The sequence below is a fragment of the Podarcis melisellensis genome (genome assembly GCF_964234715.1).
Source record: "Podarcis melisellensis genome assembly, chromosome: 9".
In the NCBI taxonomy this organism is placed as follows: Eukaryota; Metazoa; Chordata; class Lepidosauria; order Squamata; family Lacertidae; genus Podarcis; species Podarcis melisellensis.
Window position 1 is genome coordinate 75096980 of NC_138541.1, and position 20957 is coordinate 75117936.

At 45.3% G+C, this 20957-nt stretch overlaps 1 protein-coding gene across 1 annotated transcript in view; it reads right to left on the reverse strand.

The window, feature by feature from the left end:
- Positions 1 to 3987: 3987 nt before the first annotated feature.
- The window catches only part of LOC309377997 (ADP-ribosyl cyclase/cyclic ADP-ribose hydrolase 1-like), a 30106-nt gene continuing 13136 nt past the window's right edge, over positions 3988 to 20957 (reverse strand). The window contains exons 3-10 of the mRNA XM_081925776.1: positions 16672 to 16801; positions 13734 to 13869; positions 12288 to 12370; positions 11790 to 11866; positions 10386 to 10478; positions 7039 to 7125; positions 5212 to 5282; positions 3988 to 4337 (exon numbers count right to left, since the gene is read on the reverse strand). Coding sequence (XP_081781902.1) covers positions 5219 to 5282; positions 7039 to 7125; positions 10386 to 10478; positions 11790 to 11866; positions 12288 to 12370; positions 13734 to 13869; positions 16672 to 16801 — 670 coding nt within the window. The 3' untranslated portion in view covers positions 3988 to 4337; positions 5212 to 5218. The remainder of the gene's footprint in view (positions 4338 to 5211; positions 5283 to 7038; positions 7126 to 10385; positions 10479 to 11789; positions 11867 to 12287; positions 12371 to 13733; positions 13870 to 16671; positions 16802 to 20957) is intronic.

Below are 20957 nucleotides of genomic sequence, written 5' to 3' on the forward strand. Positions count from 1 at the left end.
GCTCTTCCCCGCTTGCCAAGGAGCGCGGCGCCAGCTGGAGGCTCAGAAAGGGGCGGCCAGCGCTGCGCGGGAAGGGTCGCCTGCCGTCGGAAGGCGGACTCGCCCCTCCCCGCCCTCACAAGCCGGAGCGCCCTCGGCTCTTCTTAGAAACCAGCCCCGGCCCCGCTTCCCGTGACAAGAACGCGGCCTCCGCACAGCTACAACTTGCAGTGCGCGGCGGGGTTTCCGTGCCGAGCAACTTTCCATCCAGATCGGTGCAAACGCGCTGCGGAGTAGGAGACGCCGTTCGATGCAAAATAGGAAAACGATGCAGAGAAACGATGAAACGATGCAGAGAACGATGAAGAAGTGTGCATGCACACGAAAGCTCATACCAAGAACTAACTTAGTCGGTCTTTAAGGGGCTACTGGAAGGATTTTTTTTTGTTTTGACTATGGCAGACCAACACGGCTACCTATCTGTAACTGGATGCAGAGAAAGAAAGGCACGGGGTGGAAGTACACATTGGCAAAGGCCCGCGTGTGATAAAGAATAAGGCATCGCCGTCGATGAGATCGATACAAGGTGGCTGGAAATGGCGACGGCGAGAGAGCAGCAAGTTCTGCGGCTGTATGCAAAAACATAGGACGGTCGGGTGTCTGCCACCGCAGTGTAAACAAGATCTTCAAATATGTTCCCAATGCCTCATTGCCCGTTGTGGCAACTGCTGCCCTTGTTTCTGCTTGTGCCTGAACCTCCTGGTAATGATTCTTGCTATACTTCGCTGCCTTGCAGGAGACTGTTGCTTATTAGTTGCCCCCCAGCTACTCTTGAGCAGGTGGTCTCCCCAAGGCAGAATAGAAGGCTACTTCTCTTAACCTTATTCACTGCTGGTACAGTGGTACCTCCGGTTACATATGCTTCAGGTTACAGACTCTGCTAACCCAGAAATATTACCTCGGGTTAAGTACTTTGCTTCAGGATGAGAACAGAAATCGTGCTCCGGCAGCGCAGCAGCAGCAGGAGGCCCGATTAGCTAAAGTGGTGCTTCAGGTTAAGAACAGTTTCAGGTCAAGAACGGACCTCCGGAACGAATTAAGTACTTAACCTGAGGTACCACTGTACTACAGTTACTCGCTTCTGGGTTTTTTCTTCTCCACATTTTAGTGACAGAACAATGATTCTGTGTATCATGTGACTCACTAGCAAGAAAGGATTATACTGGCCCTACTTAGAGTAGATCCATTGAAATGAATGGGCCTAAGTTATTCATGTCCATTCATTTCAATGGGTCTGTTTTGAGTAGGGCTAGTATTGGATCAGAGGGACGCGGGTGGTGCTGTGGGTTAAACCACAGAGCCTAGGACTTGCTGATCAGAAGGTCAGCGGTTCGAATCCCCGCAACGGGGTGAGCTCCCGCTGCTCAGTTCCTGCTCCTGCCAATCTAGCAGTTCAAAAGCACGTCAAAGTGCAAATAGGTACCGCTCCGGTGGGAAGGTAAACGGCGTTTCCGTGTGCTGATCTGGTTCGCCAGAAGCAGCTTAGTCATGCTGGCCACATGACCTGGACGCTGTACGCCGGCTCCCTTGGTCAATAAAGCGAGACGAGTGCTGCAACCCCAGAGTCGGCCATGATTGCTGGAAATTGAAATGCTTTCTTTAAAATTTATAAATACCTGTGCCTGAACCCCAGGTGGGGTTGCAACCTTTGCGGAACGATCCAACTGAAACCTATTGCTTTGCAATAAACAATGATGGACTCCTAACTCCCCTCGTCTGAGTTTTATTGGCGTAAACTCAGGAGATAAGCCATTTTCTGGTTTGCAACACCCCCAGTTGCTCCTTCTGTGGCCAGTGGTTGGGGCTGGGCTCATCTCCCACTTGCTGTGTGATCTTTTCCCAGAGGGACCAAACTGCCAAAAGGCACTTAACCAGAGTTTCTTAGATTGGAAGCTGCCCTATGCCAAGCCAAACACTCGTTTAAGAATACAGAGCTAGCTAACCCAAATGTCTGATTTGGTGTAAAGCCGCTTCTGAGCTCCCTGCTTTTCCGTGGCATGTTCTGCAGCGCAGTCCCCAGCATCCCCGGGTAGAGAGAAGAAAGAGAACAACATGGTCTGACTCCTTCCAGGCTGCAAGGACTTCAGCCCCATCTTCTCCACTCGCCCAAGGGCCCTCCTTTCCCTCCCTGGCAGCCTGCCTTTTGGCACCCGCAGCTTGAGAAGTTGCTGTACCAGCCTTGCTCCTCTCTGACTGTTGTTCTGCCTAAAGAGTGCCTTTCTCCAGTGGGGGGTCCGCCATCCCCGGGAGAAGGAACGGACTCTTGGGTCAGGCCCAAAAGTATCAGGCTGCTTCTGGTCTCTGGAAGCTTCTCGGAGCATGCCAATGCCTGACCTCCAGGCCTGAGGGGCAGAATTCTCTTCAGCCAGACGCAGTGGCGTAGCGTGGGTTGTCAGCACCCGGGGCAAGGCAAGTAATTTTTGCCCCCTAACCCGTGGATTTGCACCCCCTAACCCTAACCCCCAGATGTTGCGCCCGGTGCGGCCGGCCCCCCCTGCACCCCCCACGCTACGCCACTGGCCAGACGCCGCTTGGGGTGAATTCGTGGCCTCCAGGCTGCAGCAGCTCAAGGCCCCATACCCGTCACCCCACCCACTTGACACTTGCTCCCCGAAAGCTGCCTGAGGTGGTGCAGAAGCCCCCTGACTGCCCTCTGAGGCTCTTTCTCCCTTGAGGTGCCCAAATGGGAGGCTTCTGAGGGGATGAGTTTGCTTCTATAATGGTGCCGGAAGATGCCATTATCGGGGATTATTTTACACACCTTTCATGCAACTGGGTACTACTGTTTAAACTTTCCCTTTTCCTTTTGTATTGTAGAAACAGACTTGTTTTATTGCCCCCCCCCCAAAAAAAGTGCTATTATTAAAACAAGATGTCTGAGTCCCTATTGGTTTTGGCTGTTTTTTGTTAAATTTCTTTTTCTATTCTTTTAAAAAAAACATTTATTTCCATAAAAACAAACAAAAACACACTAAAGCTACATACCAAGAAATAATAATAGAAACGTTAAAGAACAACTTACTTAAACATACAAAAAATTAAAATTACCTACACCCATGTGACTTCCTCTGAGGCCCTTAGATGTAGGGTGTGTAGCAAGTTAAGTTGCTCCTGTCTTGACTCAGTGGGGCTTCTGAGTAGAGTTGCTAAATATTTATTAAATAGGCGACTGTATTCACATTGCAATGTAAGTAAAGCAAGCGCCTCACTGACTGAGGAATCGCTGTGAGGTAAACACAACTCGTGGCCCGCCTCACGCGGCTGATGAATTGGCTAGGCGGCTCGCCAATCACACTTTTAAAGACGGTCCAGAGAGCCCACTTGGTCTTTGGATTGCCAGCGAAGGCTTCCTCCGATGTTTGGCCAGCCGTTGCCATGCGCATGTGCTGGGGGCAACGTCGGGGCATGCGCCGCTCTGGCTGGCAGCAGTGGTTCCCTCTTCTTCCTTTTGTGATGTGTCTTTTAGATTGAACACTGAAGGTACAAATGGTCTTTACTTATCAGTCTCTAAGTTCATCCAGGAGGCTGGACAGCAAGGTGAAAAATGGGGAGGAGCCATGGGCTTGGGGGCAGAGAGGCAGCTGGACCCCATCCATGATCTAGTAAAAGAATAGAGGGTACATGGGAGGGGGGGCTCTTAAAAAAGTTTTTGCCATGCTCATGTTTGCACACGAAATGGTGGTATTCAGTTACTCAGAGCAGACCCATTGAAATTATTCAACATTACTAAATTAGGTCCACTATTTAAATTTCTAACTCTCATGCTCATAGTTGGTTAAACACGCTGTGATGATGGCAGGGGATAGATGCACAAGGTGGCAGCTAAAGTACCCCTGGCACATACTTAGCAAGGTCCTAGTGTGCCCGCTTCTTGCAAAAATTGTGAAACGTATCAAATGTAAAGAAGAAAGGGTAAAATCAAACCCTTCAAGAGCAGGTAGACTAATCTGATGTGTACTGCATTTGGATTTTGCCTTTATTAAATAACCCCAACGGTTTCTCATATGTAAAGGAATAAAACCTCCTATTCAGTGCAATAACATTTTGTTCCTTCAAAACAGTCCTTCAAGGCGTGATGCCATATCCCATTGCAACTTCAATTAAAACCCCTCTTGAACTTGTCCTGAAGAGTTTGTACTTGGAAGACTGGCCAAGTGATGCCAACTTCAGGAGAGTCTTGTAGTTGTAGAGAACTTCTTGCTCCTTTTTGTCCAGAGATCATTTGCTGTGACATTTTTGGGTCCTGCTTCAAGTGTGTGGATTTTCTCTTCTTTGTCTTCCTCCGATGCTGAGGTCCTCTGCAGTAATGAGCACAAGGGAAAGCCTAGCATTAACTACAGGGGCTGTAATGGGCCCTTTGTTTATCCTCATCAGTAGCTGAAACAAGAGAGCTAATGTGGTGTAGTGCAGGATTGGGCAACAGTTTTGGCCTGGTAGGCCAAATCTTGATCTCTCCATAATGATGCCAAGTGACTGACAAGTGGGTGAAGCAAGGAACTGATGCATAGGGACTTCTTTCCAGCCACGGGCATGACATCTACCCCACATCTAACACCACATATTATGTCAGATGTGGGGTAGGTGGGTGTGGTTTGGAGAATACAGCCTTGCAGTTAAAATGGAGAGTTCTAGCTTATCAAATCTGACCCACAGGATAGAGGTTCCCCACTTTTGTTGCAGAGGTTGGAGTGTTGATCTGGACTCATGTTCAAATCCCCACTTAGCTCCCTAGGCAATATTGGGCCAGTAGGTATCTCTCAGTCTAACTTTTACCTCACAGGATTTTTGTGAAAGTAAATGGCAGGGAGAAGAAGTTTGTCACTTGGAGATCCTTGGAAGAAGGGCAGAAGATAAATGCACTAAATAAATTAAAAACAGCCTATCGAATCTTTCCATTATCTTGGATGACAAACCGTAGGAGAAGAGTTTTCCATTCTTCCCTTCCAGCCCCTTCTCTCTATGAACTGGACCCAAAGATTTTCATGCTTAAAGTGGACCCTTTGAAAGTGGAATTTAAATTAGTCTGGATCTAGTTTGTAACAGGCCTGCGTTTAAACTACACAGGTCTTTTACAATGATAGCTAGTTGAGCTTTTATATCTGACTCCCTCTAGAAACGCCATTCCATACTATACAAAGTTGAACAACAATATAAGCAGCATAGGGTACCTACCATGTTTTCAGGAACAGACATCGCAGCTGGCGTGGCCAGGATTACTGGTACACTGAAGCAACCGAACTGGCCTGTTACAAAACATAAGAAATACACTAGCAACTTCATTTGCATTTAGTGACTGTTTTAGTCAAAGAGAGTGCTGAAGAGCACAGGTGCCATTTAATAAAACAATTACTTAAATAATCTCAGATATCCCTGTCTTTTTGTCTTCACAACATGAGGGCTATTCCATTGTTTCATATAACAGAATAAACCAGGAGTCAGCAAACTATGGCCCCTGGGCCACATCTGGCCCGGGGGTGGTCAGTTAACTAGCCCCACCCACTCTAAACCGGTGCAGCGTGGCAAAGCCACAGCTTCCTATTGGCTGCAGGAAGCTCCTGCAACCAATAGGAAGCTGCGGACACCTCCTCCACTGCCACCTCTGGCAGCAAGGAAACCGGGATGTGCGCATGTGCACCTGCCCGCACCCATGCGCCTACTCCGGCCTGCCCCAAGGTTTTGGGGGCAGTTTACTGGCCCAAGGCTTTGCAGCTTTGCCGACCCCTGAAATAAACTGTGAACCACAGTTTCAGAAAGCTTTCATTGCCCTATGTGGCTGGAAAGTTAACTATCTGCACAGGTTGGGCCAAACGCTTTCCTTTGGGCCACATCATAGAATCATAGAATCCTAGAGTTGGAAGAGACCCCAAGGGCCATCAAGTCCAACCCCCTGCCAAGCAGGAAACACCATCAGAGCACTCCTGACATATGGTTGTCAAGCCTCTGCTTAAAGACCTCCAAAGAAGGAGACTCCACCACACTCCTTGGCAGCAAATTCCACTGTCAAACAGCTCTTACTGTCAGGAAGTTCTTCCTAATGTTTAGGTGGAATCTTCTTTCTTGTAGTTTGGATCCATTGCTCCGTGTCTGCTTCTCTGGAGCAGCAGAAAACAACCTTTCTCCCTCCTCTATGTGACATCCTTTTATATATTTGAACATGGCTATCATATCACCCCTTAACCTCCTCTTCTCCAGGCTAAACATGCCCAGCTCCCTTAGCCGTTCCTCATAAGGCATCGTTTCCAGGCCTTTGACCATTTTGGTTGCCCTCCTTTGGACTCGTTCCAGTTTGTCAGTGTCCTTCTTGAACTGTGGTGCCCAGAACTGGACACAGTACTCCAGGTGAGGTTTGACCAGAGCAGAATACAGTGGCACTATTACTTCCCTTGATCTAGATGCTATATTCCTATTGATGCAGCCCAGAATTGCATTGGCTTTTTTAGCTGCCGCGTCCGCTGTTGGCTCATGTCATGTTTGTGGTCAACCAAGACTCCTAGAACCTTTTCACATGTACTGCTCTCAAGCCAGGATGAGAGGGAGGTCTGGTCCTCACGGCAGCTCAGAACCTCCATCAAGACTGCCCCGGCTTGCACTCGGGGAGGTCACTTTGGTGCCGCTACTGCAGCAAAAGACAGGTTGGGCTGCAGAAGCACCAAGAGCTAACACTCAGCTCTTACAGAGGAATCAAAGCTTTTCTGAACTGAAACGCCCTACTGAAACGTCTCCTTTAAGAAATTAAGCAGTTATGACACTATTCCATCTCTAGATTCTTATTTGCACAAAGGCCATACTTTGAATTTCAAAGGATGAAAAAACCTCAAACCCCCCTGGAACAACTAGGGTAAAGGGCAGAAAGGCTCACCACTCCAATTTTTTGGGGTAGACTCCCCACCCTCCCCTTATATCCAAGTGAATGGGGATGTGTGATTTATGCCCCTCCATCACATCTAATTTTGCCTTCGCTGTTTAAAAACATGTTGATAACCCGGTACACAAAATTACCTGTAATTATCTTCACAAGAGACACTTATCTTTCGGCTTTCCAGGATAGCTTTCAGCTCTAAAATGGATTGGCCCGTGCAAGTTTCACTGGAAATAAAAGCAATCACATTTCCATTCAGAATGAAATTTGTATGTCCGTCGGTCCTGTAATGTTTACAAATTAACTCTCTCCAGAAACTAGTAAAAGCATTTTAAGAGAAGGCAAGTACATCTGCCCTTGCTGCATGACCCATAAAAGTTCTTGAGAGCTCCAGAGTCTTCATTTCCTCTGTATGTTCTTCCTCATACAAATAAAAATCACATGAATGGGTAGATTCAGGCTAGCTGCCATGTCCCTGGGGGCTGCATGCTGGGGGATTGCCTGCAACAAGGAAGCCTGCTCAACTTGCATAGACTCTCTGGGTGACCTGGATCCTGACTGTACAAGTTTCTAGACAAGAAGGAGAGCCTGAGGGCACTTAGAAGTCTTCCCCACGGCAGATATATTCCACCAGTGTGTGGACAGCTAAGGAATGAGGCGAGCGGGAGATACCGACAGCAGGTCCAGCCAGAGAGCGTAGCCCAGCTCTGCCCCCTCCTGCAGTTGTTAATCACAAGAAACACTTCAACAGGGGAGGGGGCTAAGGGGATATAAAAATCGAAATCCCTCCCTCAGTATGCCATAATATCCAGATTCCAGAATAACTGTTTATTTAAAAAGTGCTGAACCAATTAAAAAGGCATAGGAAAGTAGTGAGTTTGGGAATTGTAAGGAACTTCTGCTGCTCTGAAGGGAGTAGAATAATTTAATCTCCCGACATTCTTGAATAACTATTCCAACTACCGGTATACACTGAAGGATAGTTGACAGTAAGCACTAACAGCTACTACAGACACACTTCTCTTTTGCCCGGCAAAATCCCACTATTGACAGCTGAATCGGAGCAAACGGCATTCCAGGGGAAACCCAAATTGCTATTTGCTCCGATTGAGTGGTAAAGATCAGGTTTTCCTGGGGGAAGCGCCAGGGAAGATAAAATGCGCTCAGAAACAGACCAGAAAAGTGCAGGGCAAACGGTAAGAGCTACACTTGCAAAACATTTCTAAGCATTACATGCAGAGCTCACCAGAGTTCTCTAAATGAAATGTTACTGAAATGGTACAATATTATCTTGTATGAAAAATCTCAAATTATTATTAAACTGAGACACTGTTGCTATCTGCTCCTTTCTCTTTCAACTATTGCCCTCTAGCATTTTCTCTTTTCTGTCCCTTTCTTTCTCTTTTTTTCCTCAGTCTCATAATTTTCTTTCATTCCTCTTCATTCTCAGTAGTTGTGCCCACCCTGTGAAACACCCTCTTGTCAGATGTCAAGGAAATAAACAACTATCTGACTTTGAAAAGACATCTGAAGGCAGCCCTGTTCAGGGAACTTTTTATTGTTTGATATCACCCAGAGTGGCTGGGAGAACCCAGTCAGATGAGTGATATATTAATAATAATAGAAGGGGAAGAAAGGGAGGCAGTGAGAGATTTTACTTTCTTGGGCTCCATGATCACTGCAGATGGTGACAATAGTCACGAAATTAAAAAAAAGCCTGCTTCTTGGGAGAAAAGAAGAAAAAGAAGAAGAGTTTGGATTTGATATCCCGCTTTTTCACTACCCGAAGGAGTCTCAAAGCGGCTAACATTCTCCTTTCCCTTCCTCCCCCACAACAAACACTCTGTGAGGTGAGTGGGACTGAGAGACTTCATGCAGCTGCATGTGGAGGAGCGGAGACGCGAACCAGGTTCCCCAGATTACGAGTCTACCGCTCTTAACCACTACACCACACTGGCAAAGACAAACCTAGACAGCATCTTAGAAAGCAGCGACATCACCTTGCCGACAAAGGTCCGTATAGTTAAAGCTATGGTTTTCCCAATAGTGATGTATGGAAGTGAAAGCTGGACCATAAAGAAGGCTGATTGCCGAAGAATTGATGCTTTGAATTATGGTGCTGGAGGAGACTCTGGAGAGTCCCATGGACTGCAAGAAGATCAAACCTCTCCATTCCGAAGGAAATCAGCCCTGAGTGCTCACTGGAAGGACAGATTGTGAAGCTGAGGCTCCAATGCTTTGGCCACCTCATGAGAAGAGAAGACTCCCTGGAAAAGACCCTGATGTTGGGAAAGATGGAGGGCACAAGGAGAAGGGGACGACAGAGGACGAGATGGTGGGACAGTGTTCTTGAAGCTACCAGCATGAGTTTGACCAAACTGCGGGAGGCAGTGGAAGACAGGAGTGCCTGGCGTGCTCTGGTCCAGGGGGTCATGAAGAGGCGGACACGACTAAACAACTAAACAACAACAACAAGAACAACAGCAACAACAACTACTACTACTACTACTACTACTACTAATAATAATAATAATAATAATGTAGGTCACTGATATGCACACTTTTTATCTACCCTTAGAAACTGATCCACCTCCCTGAAGTATAAAAGCAAAATCCATTTGTGTGATGCAGATGCCCTCTACTGGCAAGAGGCAGCACTGCAACCAAATCCATTAACTTCTCCCGAGTATGTACAGCACATGATATAGACAGGCAAACAGTAGAGAGAGACAATAGTTCTAGAGAGACAAGAGAGGCGTTATTTCTCCTGATAGCCAACTTTGTCTTCTTTTGTGCATGTTCAGATTCACAAAATGTTTAGGGGTATGTGTACCCCTGTGTACCCCCCCAGGAAAAAAGTGATGGGTTTTTGAAACACCAGGCAAAACTGTGAACAGAGATGAGCATTGTCCTCAGTTCACTGAGGACCCCACAGTGCCCTTTTCAACTCTTTGGGTAGATGTGCCCCGCAGACTTGAACAGGTGCTCTTTCTGTCTCTCCAGGTAACACTTCAAATTGTAGGTCTGGGAGTGAGGAAGCCTAAGGATGTCACACAACACCCATTTCACACTGGGTTCTTCATGACATTAAACTGATAGAGGTTTTCAGTATCTACAGTAATTTGTCTCCAGCCAAAAGACAAAGGCTGTGCCAAAAATTATGAGAAAAGAAAATATGCATGGTTTTTTTAATGCACTTAATATGTTGGATTGATTGCATATCAAAGTACCAGATAAATAATTTTTTAATGTGCTTAATTTAACAACAGCAGCAGCCAAACCCCCTCCCAAAAAAACCCCCACCTTTAAAATGACTGCCTAAACTGAGCTTTTTCTGAGAAAGCAGAACAGTACTGCTAACAAAGAAGGAATCATTCTTGGAAAAACAGCATGTCTGTTGGATAAGGATATGCCATGTTGTAGAAGTCTGTTTCTAACTGAACCCTAGATATAGAGAGTTATTATATTCTGCATTATCAAAACATACCTTTGTGGTCCATCAATGTCCTGCATAAGCCAAATCTGCATCTTGGAGACTTTATTCGGATTTAAGTTAACAACTTCAACACTGCCAAAAATGCTGAAAGAGCAGGAGCATAAGAAAAGAGCTCAGATGTTTACCAGCCTCAATAAAACATATCAGGTAAAAATCTTTATAGATGTTATTCATTGCCATTGCCTAGCAATTTCAGAAGATAAATATGTATGTATGTATGTATATCTGATTTTGATTAATTACCCATCCTTCACTCTGAGGTGTTAGGGTGGATCACAACAATTTAAACTACAATGTTAAAAACAGTTTAAAATCACAAGCATAGGGAGAGTCCTTAAAATACATGTCTCAATTGTCAAAGGCCAGGATAAGGCCAGTGAGCTATGTTAAGTTGACTCTTATTGACAGCAATAAAGCTACCGTATTTTTCGCTCTATAGGGCACACTTTTTCCCCTCCAAAAATTAAGGGGAAATGTGTGTGCATTATATAGAGCGAATGCAGGCTGTGCAGCTAAGCCCAAAGCCAGAACAGGGAGACAGGGTGCTGTGCAGTGCTCCGTCTCACTGTTCTAGCTTGGGGATGGCTGCGCAAAGCCTCCACAGGGCAGCGGGGTGCCTTCAACCCGCGGCCCTGCGGGGGCAACAAAGGCTGTCCCCGAAGCCTCAAGCCTTTGAAGCGCAGCGGGAACTCTCGCTGCACTCCAAAGGCTTTGGGTCAGTGAAACCCGAAGCCTTTGGAGTGCAGCATGAGTTCCTACTGTGCTCCAAAGGTTTCAGGTGGCTATCCCTGAAGTCTTTGGAGCGCAGCGGGAACTCGCGCTGTGCTCCGAAGGCTTCAGGGATCTTTGAGGCTGGCAGTGGGGGAAAGCAGCGCTTCCCCCCACCGCCAGCCCCACAAGCTCAGGGGGCAGCGGCAAGGCTGCGCGCAGCCTTTGCGCTGCTCCCCGACCTGGTCTTTGAGGCTGGCAGTGGGGGAAAGCACCGACCCCTCTCGCTTTCCAGGCTTCCAAGGTAGCCGCCTGAAGCCTCCAGAGCGCAGAGTTACTCCCGCTGCGCTCCGGAGGCTTTGGGTGAATGCACCTTGAACGCATCTTGTTTTAGAGGGGGAGAACATGAAAAAAAAATTCCCCTGTTCTCCCCCTCCTATGGTCCGGTGCATCCTATAGAGCGCAAAATACAATAGTTTGTTTATTATGAGTCTTTATTTACCTCTCCATCAATCAAGAGTAAGAATAACATACCTGGAAGCAGTATGGCTGCCTTCTTAATCCACAAGAATACCACGTCTATCAATTCACTTTGGGAACATCAGGAAGATATGCACAGGCCTTGGTCGGCATATCACAATGACCTGGGCATGGATAGGCAGGCATTATAGTCAAGTGGGAAAATACCTGTTGTTTCTGAATGCTCCAGCTTCTATGGACCCATTAAGCATCACTTGAGTTATACCACAGGCTGCTTCTGCAAACTAAAACATGTTTGAAAACATAGTTTAATGTAACAAGAGAACCTGCTCAATACCTTGTACCCACTTACAGTTTTGACCTTTCAACCGTCACCAATTTTATGAGTTTGCCTAAGTGAAGAAAAGATTGCCCAGGTTCTGCAAGTGGTGTTAATTTCAAAATGCCCAACCATATTGGGGGAGCCAATAGAGTGGCTTCTAAATTTTGTTGGACTACAACTCCCATCTTCCCTGACCATTTGCTGTGCTGGCAGAGGCTGGCGAGAGAATTGTGATTCAACAGCATCTTGGCGGCCCCAACTTGGCTATCCCTGGATTAAGGGATACAATTCTGTTTTATTAGCCATTGATTTTAATTCAATTGTGTATTAGTGAAGCATTATATATATTTCAGTATCGCTAACCTGGGTTGCATAGAACATACCATCTTGGATGACATTTTCCAGTACATTGAACTAGGGTTATTCTCGCACTCAGTCCATTCGGGGCAAGATTCGTAGTTGACTCCTATAATAAATACAGTTTGAGCATAAATACAAGACTGATATATTGTGCCCTATGAGAGGGGAGGGAAGAAGAACTAAGTTTTAATGCAATGCCTCTGCTACAAGAGGAAAGTAAGAATTTTAGGGTCTCAAGTAGAAAATAAACGTTCATAAATGTACAAGGCAAACACATACCGGTACGTAAGTATATAAACCACGTGTCTGAAATAGTTTTGACTCTCCCAAATTGACCTCAATATATTTCTCCCCAAGGAGGGAGGCAATGGGGGAAGCCTTCCCTTTGTCTTTTTGCTTAGAAATCCTGTCTTAAGGGCGTATTTGTGTATGAATAGGGTGAGCCTGTGACCTGGATTCAGGAACTAAAAGTATTTACCATCACAAATACTGCTGCCCAGGTAAAGCAATCAGTGACCATTATCAGGTATCCTGGCAAACAGGATTTCTGCTGGAGACTGCCTCATGTGAAGCATGTCTGATGTTTTTGGGGTTGGTCTTGGGCGCTGTGGGTTAAACCACAGAGCCTAGGACTTGCCGATCAGAAGGTTGGCGGTTCGAATCCCCATGACAGGGTGAGCTCCCATGGCTCAGTCCCTGCTCCTGCCAACCTAGCAGTTCGAAAGCACATCAAAATGCAAGTAGATAAATAGGTACCGCTTTGGCAGGAAGGTAAACAGCGTTTCCGTGCGCTGCTCTGGTTCGTCAGAAGTGGCTTAGTCATGCTGGCCACATGACCCGGAAGCTGTACGAGATGAGTGCTGCAACCCCAGAGTCGGCCACGACTGGACCTAATGGTCAGGGGTCCCTTTACCTTTACCTTGGGCTACAGGGTGGGCAATTTCAAAAGTCTATAGAAGGGTTTGCACACCATTGTTCTGGGTTCCTCCTCCCTCCTGCATGTGGGGAGTGAGCACCCTGTTGCAACAGATTAATAAGGATCACGCTTACTAGCTGCTTTGCTTCTCAATATTCCTTGGTTGGCCTCTGCTATTTTCTCCTACCGACAGGAAACCCACTTAAGGACTCTTTACGGGCTCTTAGAGACCCCATAAAGGAAAAGGAGCAGGTTTTTCTTATAACAGTGCAATGCCTCTGCTACAACTGGAAAGTAGGGGTGAGGGTGAATTTGATGTCTACACACCATACAGAGCATCTATTGTACATTATTTCCATGGCTTTGATTTCTTTTCTTTTATTCTGAAGTTGCATCTTTCAATCACTGGATAACTGTTAACAATACATTATTATATCCTTTCTACTTCAAACCTTCTTAAAGGATAGAATTCCTACCCTCCCCCATACCAGAAGGGGGGGAACCCTAAATCTCTCTCTCTTTTTTTTGGTAGAGAATAGGACACTCTTCTTACCTGGGCTGGAGGGGTCTCCACACCATGAGAGCCCATCTGCCATGTAGCCTAGTAAAGTGTCTTCCAACGTGAGGAAATCACGATTAGTTTTTGTGTAACGGTGTACAAGGTCTTTTGTCTTGCTCCAAAACAGCGACTGTAAGTAAAGTGTCAATATTGAATTCCTAGCTCTGACACATTTCCTGAACTATAGCAGTAATATAACCCCTCCTCTTTCCATTTCTCTCCACAGTTTTCAGCTTTGGGCTGAAAGCTTTTGGATGGTTTTGGGGGTTTTTTTGTGTCTTACGGGGCAAGAGACCCGGAAGTAGTGGCATAAAATATTTGGGCATCTGTACAGATAAGAACAAAAAGTCTTGGTAGTAAGAATGGGTAGATTCTGTTGTTTTGTTTTTGGTGCAATGTTTGCTCCATGAACTCCTGTGACCTCCCCCCCTTTGCTCATTATACATTTATGCTTACATGTAGAGGGTGGTATTTTAATTTCTGCCAATTCCCCCTCCCAGTTTCAGGCCTTCTTGTGCTCTTCTAGATCTAATAAGTGGCTATTCTTTAGTAAAATCCATTCTTTCAACATAAACATAATTGTAAGTCAGGGAGAGGAAAACCGCCTCGCTCTTTGGTATCGATCATAATTTTATGTTTTATCCTGGATTTTCTCCCCTGCCAAATAAACTTAGAAAGCACTTTCTGTCATTCCTTGAAGTTTCAGATCTCATTAACTATAGGTACTGTCTGGTATAGGATTTAGTATTTTGGGACTATGTTCATTTTTATAGCCAAAATTTTGTCCAGCAAAGACAATTGCATTCTACTTCAGATTTTCAGGTCTTTTTTAATTTCTTTCCAAACCTTTACATAGTTACCATTAAAGATGTTGTGATTATTCGCCATTAACCAAATTCCCAGGTATTTCACTTTCTTTTCACTCTTTATATCACTAGTTCTTTCTAAGTCTTTTGTAAGGGGACAATCCATATTTTTGACTAACATTGCTGTTTTTTGTTTATTCAGTTTAAAGCCTGCTAGATTGCCAAATTCCCTTATATCTTCCAGTACTGCTGGTACACTTTCTAGTGGGTTTTCTAAGGTCAAATAATTAATATCATCTGCATATTCTTTTAACTTAGAATTTTGCTGACCCACTCTTATACCTCTTCTTTTGTCATTCATTCTTATCTTTGTGCCAATACTTCTGAAATCAAAGTAAACAATAATGGGGACAATGGGCAGCATTGTCTGGTTCCTTTCATAACTGGACACCCATCAGATATAGTTTTATTTACAATAATATTTGCTTGTTGTTCAGTATATATTGCTTCTATAGCCTTTAAAAATATTTTCCCCAAATCCATTTTCTTCAGGACTCTTTTCATAAATATCCAAGACACATTGTCAAATGCCTTCTCCGTGTCCAGAAATATCAATGCTGCCTGTTTTTCGTTATGCACTTCTAGGTATTCTATTATGTTTATAATATTCCTAACATTATCTTTTAATGGTCTGCTGGGGAGAAAGCCTGCTTGGTCCTCACATATTAAGTCACTCATAATTTTTTGAGTCTATTTGCTAATATTGTTGCAGATAACTTACAATTGCAGTTTAATAGCTATATTGGGCAGAGGTTTTTGGGATTTGTCATGTCTTTATCTTGGTTGGGTATCAAAGTGATATAAGCCTCCTTCCAAGTTTCTGGTGCTTGTCCTGTTTCTAACACTTTGTTCATAATATATTTTAGGTATAGGCCTAACTCATCCTGAAACTTTTTATAGTACTCCACCAGGAGCCCATCTGGTCCCGGTGCTTTCCCAGATTTTCCCTGGCTTATCACCTGATGTACTTCCATTGTGGAGATCGGCGTATTTAATAGCTCTACACTTTCTCTCAAAATATTACCCAATTTACTTCGCTCTATATAATTCTCTATAAGTTTAAAGTCTTCTTTCTCTCTTTTATACACATCTATGTAAAAGGTAAAGGGACCCCTGACCAGTGGCGTAGCATGGGGGGCGCAGGGGGGGCCGGCCGCACCGGGTGCAACATCTGGGGGGGGCAACATCACGGGTTAAGGGGCGCAAATTACTTGCCTTGCCCCGGGTGCTGACAACCCACGCTACGCCACTGCCCCTGACCATTAGGTCCAGTTGTGGCCGACTCTGGGGTTGCGGCACTCATCTCGCTTTACTGGACAAGGGAGCCAGCGTACAACTTCCAGGTCATGTGGCCAGCATGACTAAGTTGCTTCTGGTGAACCAGAACAGTGCATGGAAATGCTGTTTACCTTCCCGCCAGAGTGGTACCTATTTATCTACTTGCACTTTGACGTGCTTTCGAACTGCTAGGTTGGCAGGAGCAGGGACCGAGCAACGGGAGCTCACCCTGTCACGGGGATTCAAACCGCCAACCTTCTGATTGGCAAGTCCTAGGCTCTGTGGTTTAACCCATAGGGCCACCCGCGTCCCAACACATCTATGTAAAACCTCACAAATTCCTGTCTGATTTCTTTTGGATTGTTTATGTGTACTCCATCCTTCACCAGCTCATTAATTAATCTTTGTCTACTCTCTTTTTAAAGTTGCCATGCCAGTAACTTTCCTGGTTTATTTGCAAATTCAAAATTCCTTTGTTTTACAAACTTAATTTTCCTTGCTATTTATTGGTTTACAAGCATTGAATATTGTATCTGTAATAAACTAATCTCTTGAAGTTTCTCTTTATTTCCTGCATCTGTAACCACTTCTTTCTCTTTCTTTATTCATTTGTCAGATAGTTCCAATTTCTTACATTCCCTTACTTTCCCTTGGTATGCACATTTCTGAATAAAATAACTGCCTTACCCTCATCCCAAACAGTTTTTAAGTCAACATCTTGATTACAATTTAATTCAAAATATTCTTTAATAATTTTCTTGAGAAATTAACAATCACAAAATAACTACCTTGTTACATGGGATGGATTGTCTGGCCAGGTCCATCAGAGGCTGGAAATCTTCCTCTGTCGCCCTGCATGGATGCTTGTACATAAAGGCATTTTGAAATAGCTCCCAAATTTTGAGGCAGTCTCTGTCTCTGTAAAACAAACAAACAAACAAACAAACACAGGGGTCTTTGAGAATGGCTGCTGTTCAGCCTGACACTATTAAATGTGAATTATACAAAATAGTATTTGGATAGTGAGAAAGCACTCCTAATTCCTAAGCGTAATGGAAGTTTCCCTCTCCTGAACAGCCCAAGAAATGTACTTCTGATTAAGAGGATTACTTCGACTAAAAGCAGTAGTCGTAGTAAACTATGAGCATAACAGTGGGCTAACCAACATGCTTGAATCTCATTAATTTCTCTTTCAAATGTGTAGGTGAAAGTTACATTGAAATTAATGCTGTTTTATCTGGAGGCTGGGACGCAGGTGGCGCTGTGGGTTAAACCACAGAGCCTAGGACTTGCCGATCAGCAGGTTGGTGGTTTGAATCCCCGTGACGGGGTGAGCTCCCGTTGCTCGGTCCCTGCTCCTGCCAACCTAGCAGTTCGAAAGCACGTCAAAGTGCAAGTAGATAAATAGGCCACGACTTGACCTAATGGTCAGGGGTCCCTTTACTTTTATCTGGAGGCTGATATTCAGAGCAAGAGTGAGAAACATACACTGTACCAACAGAGACAGAATAGGCCACATTTGCTTGCCGTGGGGCAACATTTCAAGCGGAGACATGACATCATTGGGCAAAGGTGGGCAGCCACAGATGCTCCTTGGGGTCAATGAGAAACACTCTTGCCCTCAAAATACTAGACCTGGCTTCTGTGAAAACGTACTGGGGAGTGTACCCTGCAGACTCCAGAATGAAGGAGCACTTCCTTATGGTCTGAGAACCTCTGCTGTAGAGAATCCCACACCACCTGTATAATATTTGATGGGGGTGTCTAACCAGGTAAGTTACAGGCTTACCTATTTTGACCCAAGGCTCATATTCACCCTTGACGAACCCTCCATACCAGTGATGGGTTTGGCCAAAAGTAGGCTTTGCCCCCTTGTACTCAACACACAGGCCCTCCTGGAATCTGCTGATCCAATTCTGTACAAAGCAGCCAAAAAGGACATCTCCTCCACCCTGACTCCAGGTCGTAAAAGCTATGGTTTTCCCAGTAGTGATGTATGGAAGTGAGAGCTGGACCACAAAGAAGGCAGATCGCCGAAGAATTGATGCTTTTGATTTATGGTGCTGGAGGAGACTCTTGAGAGTCCCATGGACTGCAAGAAGATCAAACCTATCCATTCTGAAGGAAATCAGCCCTGAGTGCTCACTGGAAGGACAGATCGTGAAGCTGAGGCTCCAATACTTTGGCCACCTCATGAGAAGAGAAGACTCCCTGGAAAAGACCCTGATGTTGGGAAAGATGGAGGGCACAAGGAGAAGGGGACGACAGAGGACGAGATGGTTGGATAGTGTCTTCGAAGCTACAAACATGAGTCTGACCAAACTGCGGGAGGCAGTGGAAGACAGAAGTGCCTGGCGTGCTCTGGTCCATGGGGTCACGAAGAGTCGGACACGACTAAACGACTAAACAACAACAACAACAGGCTTTGCCCCCTTGTACTCAACACACAGGCCCTCCTGGAATCTGCTGATCCAATTCTGCACAAAGCAGCCAAAAAGGAGATCTCCTCCACCCTGACTCCAGGTCGTAATTCATCTTGATAAGAGATAAATAGTTAATCTGATAACAAGGGAGAGGACAATTTGCATCTTTATCAGCGTACTGGGCTGGGTGGAGAAGTTTAAACTTTCCTACTGCCCCAGAACCATTCAGATTAATGACGATGATTATGTTTAGTTTTTTATATATAAAAAACCATCACCAAAATAGATGCAGCCTGACAGGGCAGAATCTTTCTGGGGGACGGCTGAATTATTGCTTTTTGCATTGTTGGGGAACTGCAACAGGAAAAGGCAACTATTTGTTTTTTCTGTGTACAGTGGTACCTTGGGTTACATACGCTTCAGGTTACATAGGCTTCAGGTTACAGACCCCACTAACCCAGAAATATTACCTCGGGTTAAGAACTTTGCTTCAGGATGAGAACAGAAATTGTGCTCCTCCGGCGGCAGCAGGAGGCTCCATTGGCTAAAGTGGTGCTTCAGGTTAAGAACAGTTTCAGGTTAAGAACGGACCTCCAGAACGAATTAAGTATGTAACCAGAGGTACCACTGTACTACAGTTACTCGCTTCTGGGTTTTTTCTTCTCCACATTTGCAGCTTGAGCTCTCTTTATCTTCCTATGAAAGTGTGTATCAGTGTATATATACAGCCACCATGTGGAAGAGAGAGGAAGAGAGAGAGACACCGAAAGCAACATTTGTAGCAGCATAGTTAAAACTAGCACTGTGTTCTCTCCCCCCACCGCAAAGTATCCTCCATCAATTAATAAGAACAGACGTTGCATTTGATCATTATCAAAAGTAAAATAACACTTTATCATGGGGGGTGGGGTTTAGGGCTTTTGTTGTGAATACCTTACTTTTGAGGTGGCCAAGTGGCATTTGTGCATGTCTTTGCACCAATTTTACAAAATGATTTCTCCCATCTTTCCACATTTCAGTTGAACCTTCAGGAAAGCCATCATGAGGTATTCTCTCCCATGAAGCTTTTCCAGATAAGGAAATGCAAGCAGCCAGAGAGAGACGGAAGTACAGAAGAAATATTTGCTGGGAAACACAAACACCCCCCCTCCTCAGCCACCTGACAATGAAGGTGTGGTTATCTTCATGGAACAAGCCCACTGAAAAAGGTAACAGTGGTTACCCAGACTTCCTTGCTGGTTGCAAAGCAGCCCCCATAACCAGTTCAAGCCCCCAAAATGTAGGTCCACCACTGAACATAGCTAACTGGTGGTGTACAAATTGTGCAAGTCTACTGAATCCAGTCATCATCCAAGGTCAGGATGTGCGAGGAGAGCCTTTTATATATTCTCACAACTGGCTGTGCGAGGCTGTGGAACTCCCTGCTCCATGAGATTCATCTGACTTTCCCCCTGATGGAGATCCATTGCTGGTTAAAGAGCTTCCTGATTCAGCACCAGTAGGCTTACTGTATTGATTGTTCAGGCTTGAATTTATAGGTCAGGATCCTCTTTGTATTATTTTATCCGCTGTCCCTACTTTGCATTTTATGTAGCCAGTGGTCAAAGTGTCGAACTCGGTTCAAATTCCAACTCAGCCAGGAAGTTAACTGGATGACCTTTCTCCAGTCACTATGGCTGTGAACACATTCCCATTTAATTTGCATCCAGCACACTCCCAAGCTATGTACACATGATGCTAGCCACAATCCCCCGCTGTCCTGTGGCTTCTTGAGAAATGCTGAGTTTGGATGCAGTCTTGATTCCATTTGAAAAGGACTGTATGAAGATGCCCATGTCCGCTGTCTGACCTCTGGTGTGGGCAGATAGCAGGCAACTTGGAAACAAATCTTACCACACCAATGTGCATGACGACAGGCAAATACGACATGAAGTGTAGTGGAGGGACAGCCTCTCTGCATTTTAAACCCATATTGTGTATACAGCCTCTCTGTCTAGCCTAACACAGGATTAACTGGGAGAGGAGCATGTAGGAAAGCAGGTAGAAAAAGGTTTTGTTTAAAATTTGTTCGGTTTAAAATTGTGGGTCTGTTTCCTTTCATACAGAAAGATGGATACAACAATAAGCTGGGCTCTTACTAAAGTGCATGTGGCAATATGTTTTTCACATCACAGATGTTTGAGGGAAAGGTCCTTATACTGTAGTTTTTTGTAATGTTTCTCTTTGTTTTCCTTTTATGCCTGTTTGGACTATTATCTATGGAGCTTGTTTGCACAAAATTACTGTAATTTCAAATGAACTGTCTTCAGCCAGAAAGAGAAAAGGGAAGGTCCAGTTGTTACCAGCAGGAGTCTTGGCTTCTGCGCTCTCTCCCCACCCTTGGGCACTTGAGCGCTAACCTGATTTGGGCTGGGGGCTGCATCGACCCATAGCGCACCTTCTGGAGGCTAAAGTGCAACAGTGGGGGTGGTCAAAATGCAGTTCTCAAGTGTGCCTTCCCAAAGACTTTCCCATCAGCCAGTGGTGTAGCGTGGGTTGTCAGCACCCGGGGCAAGGCAAGTAATTTGCGCCCCCTAACCCCTAACCTGCCGCCACTGCCAGCTTCTTCTTGCTGCTGCCTGGTCTGGTCTGGTGAGGTTCTCTCCCGCACT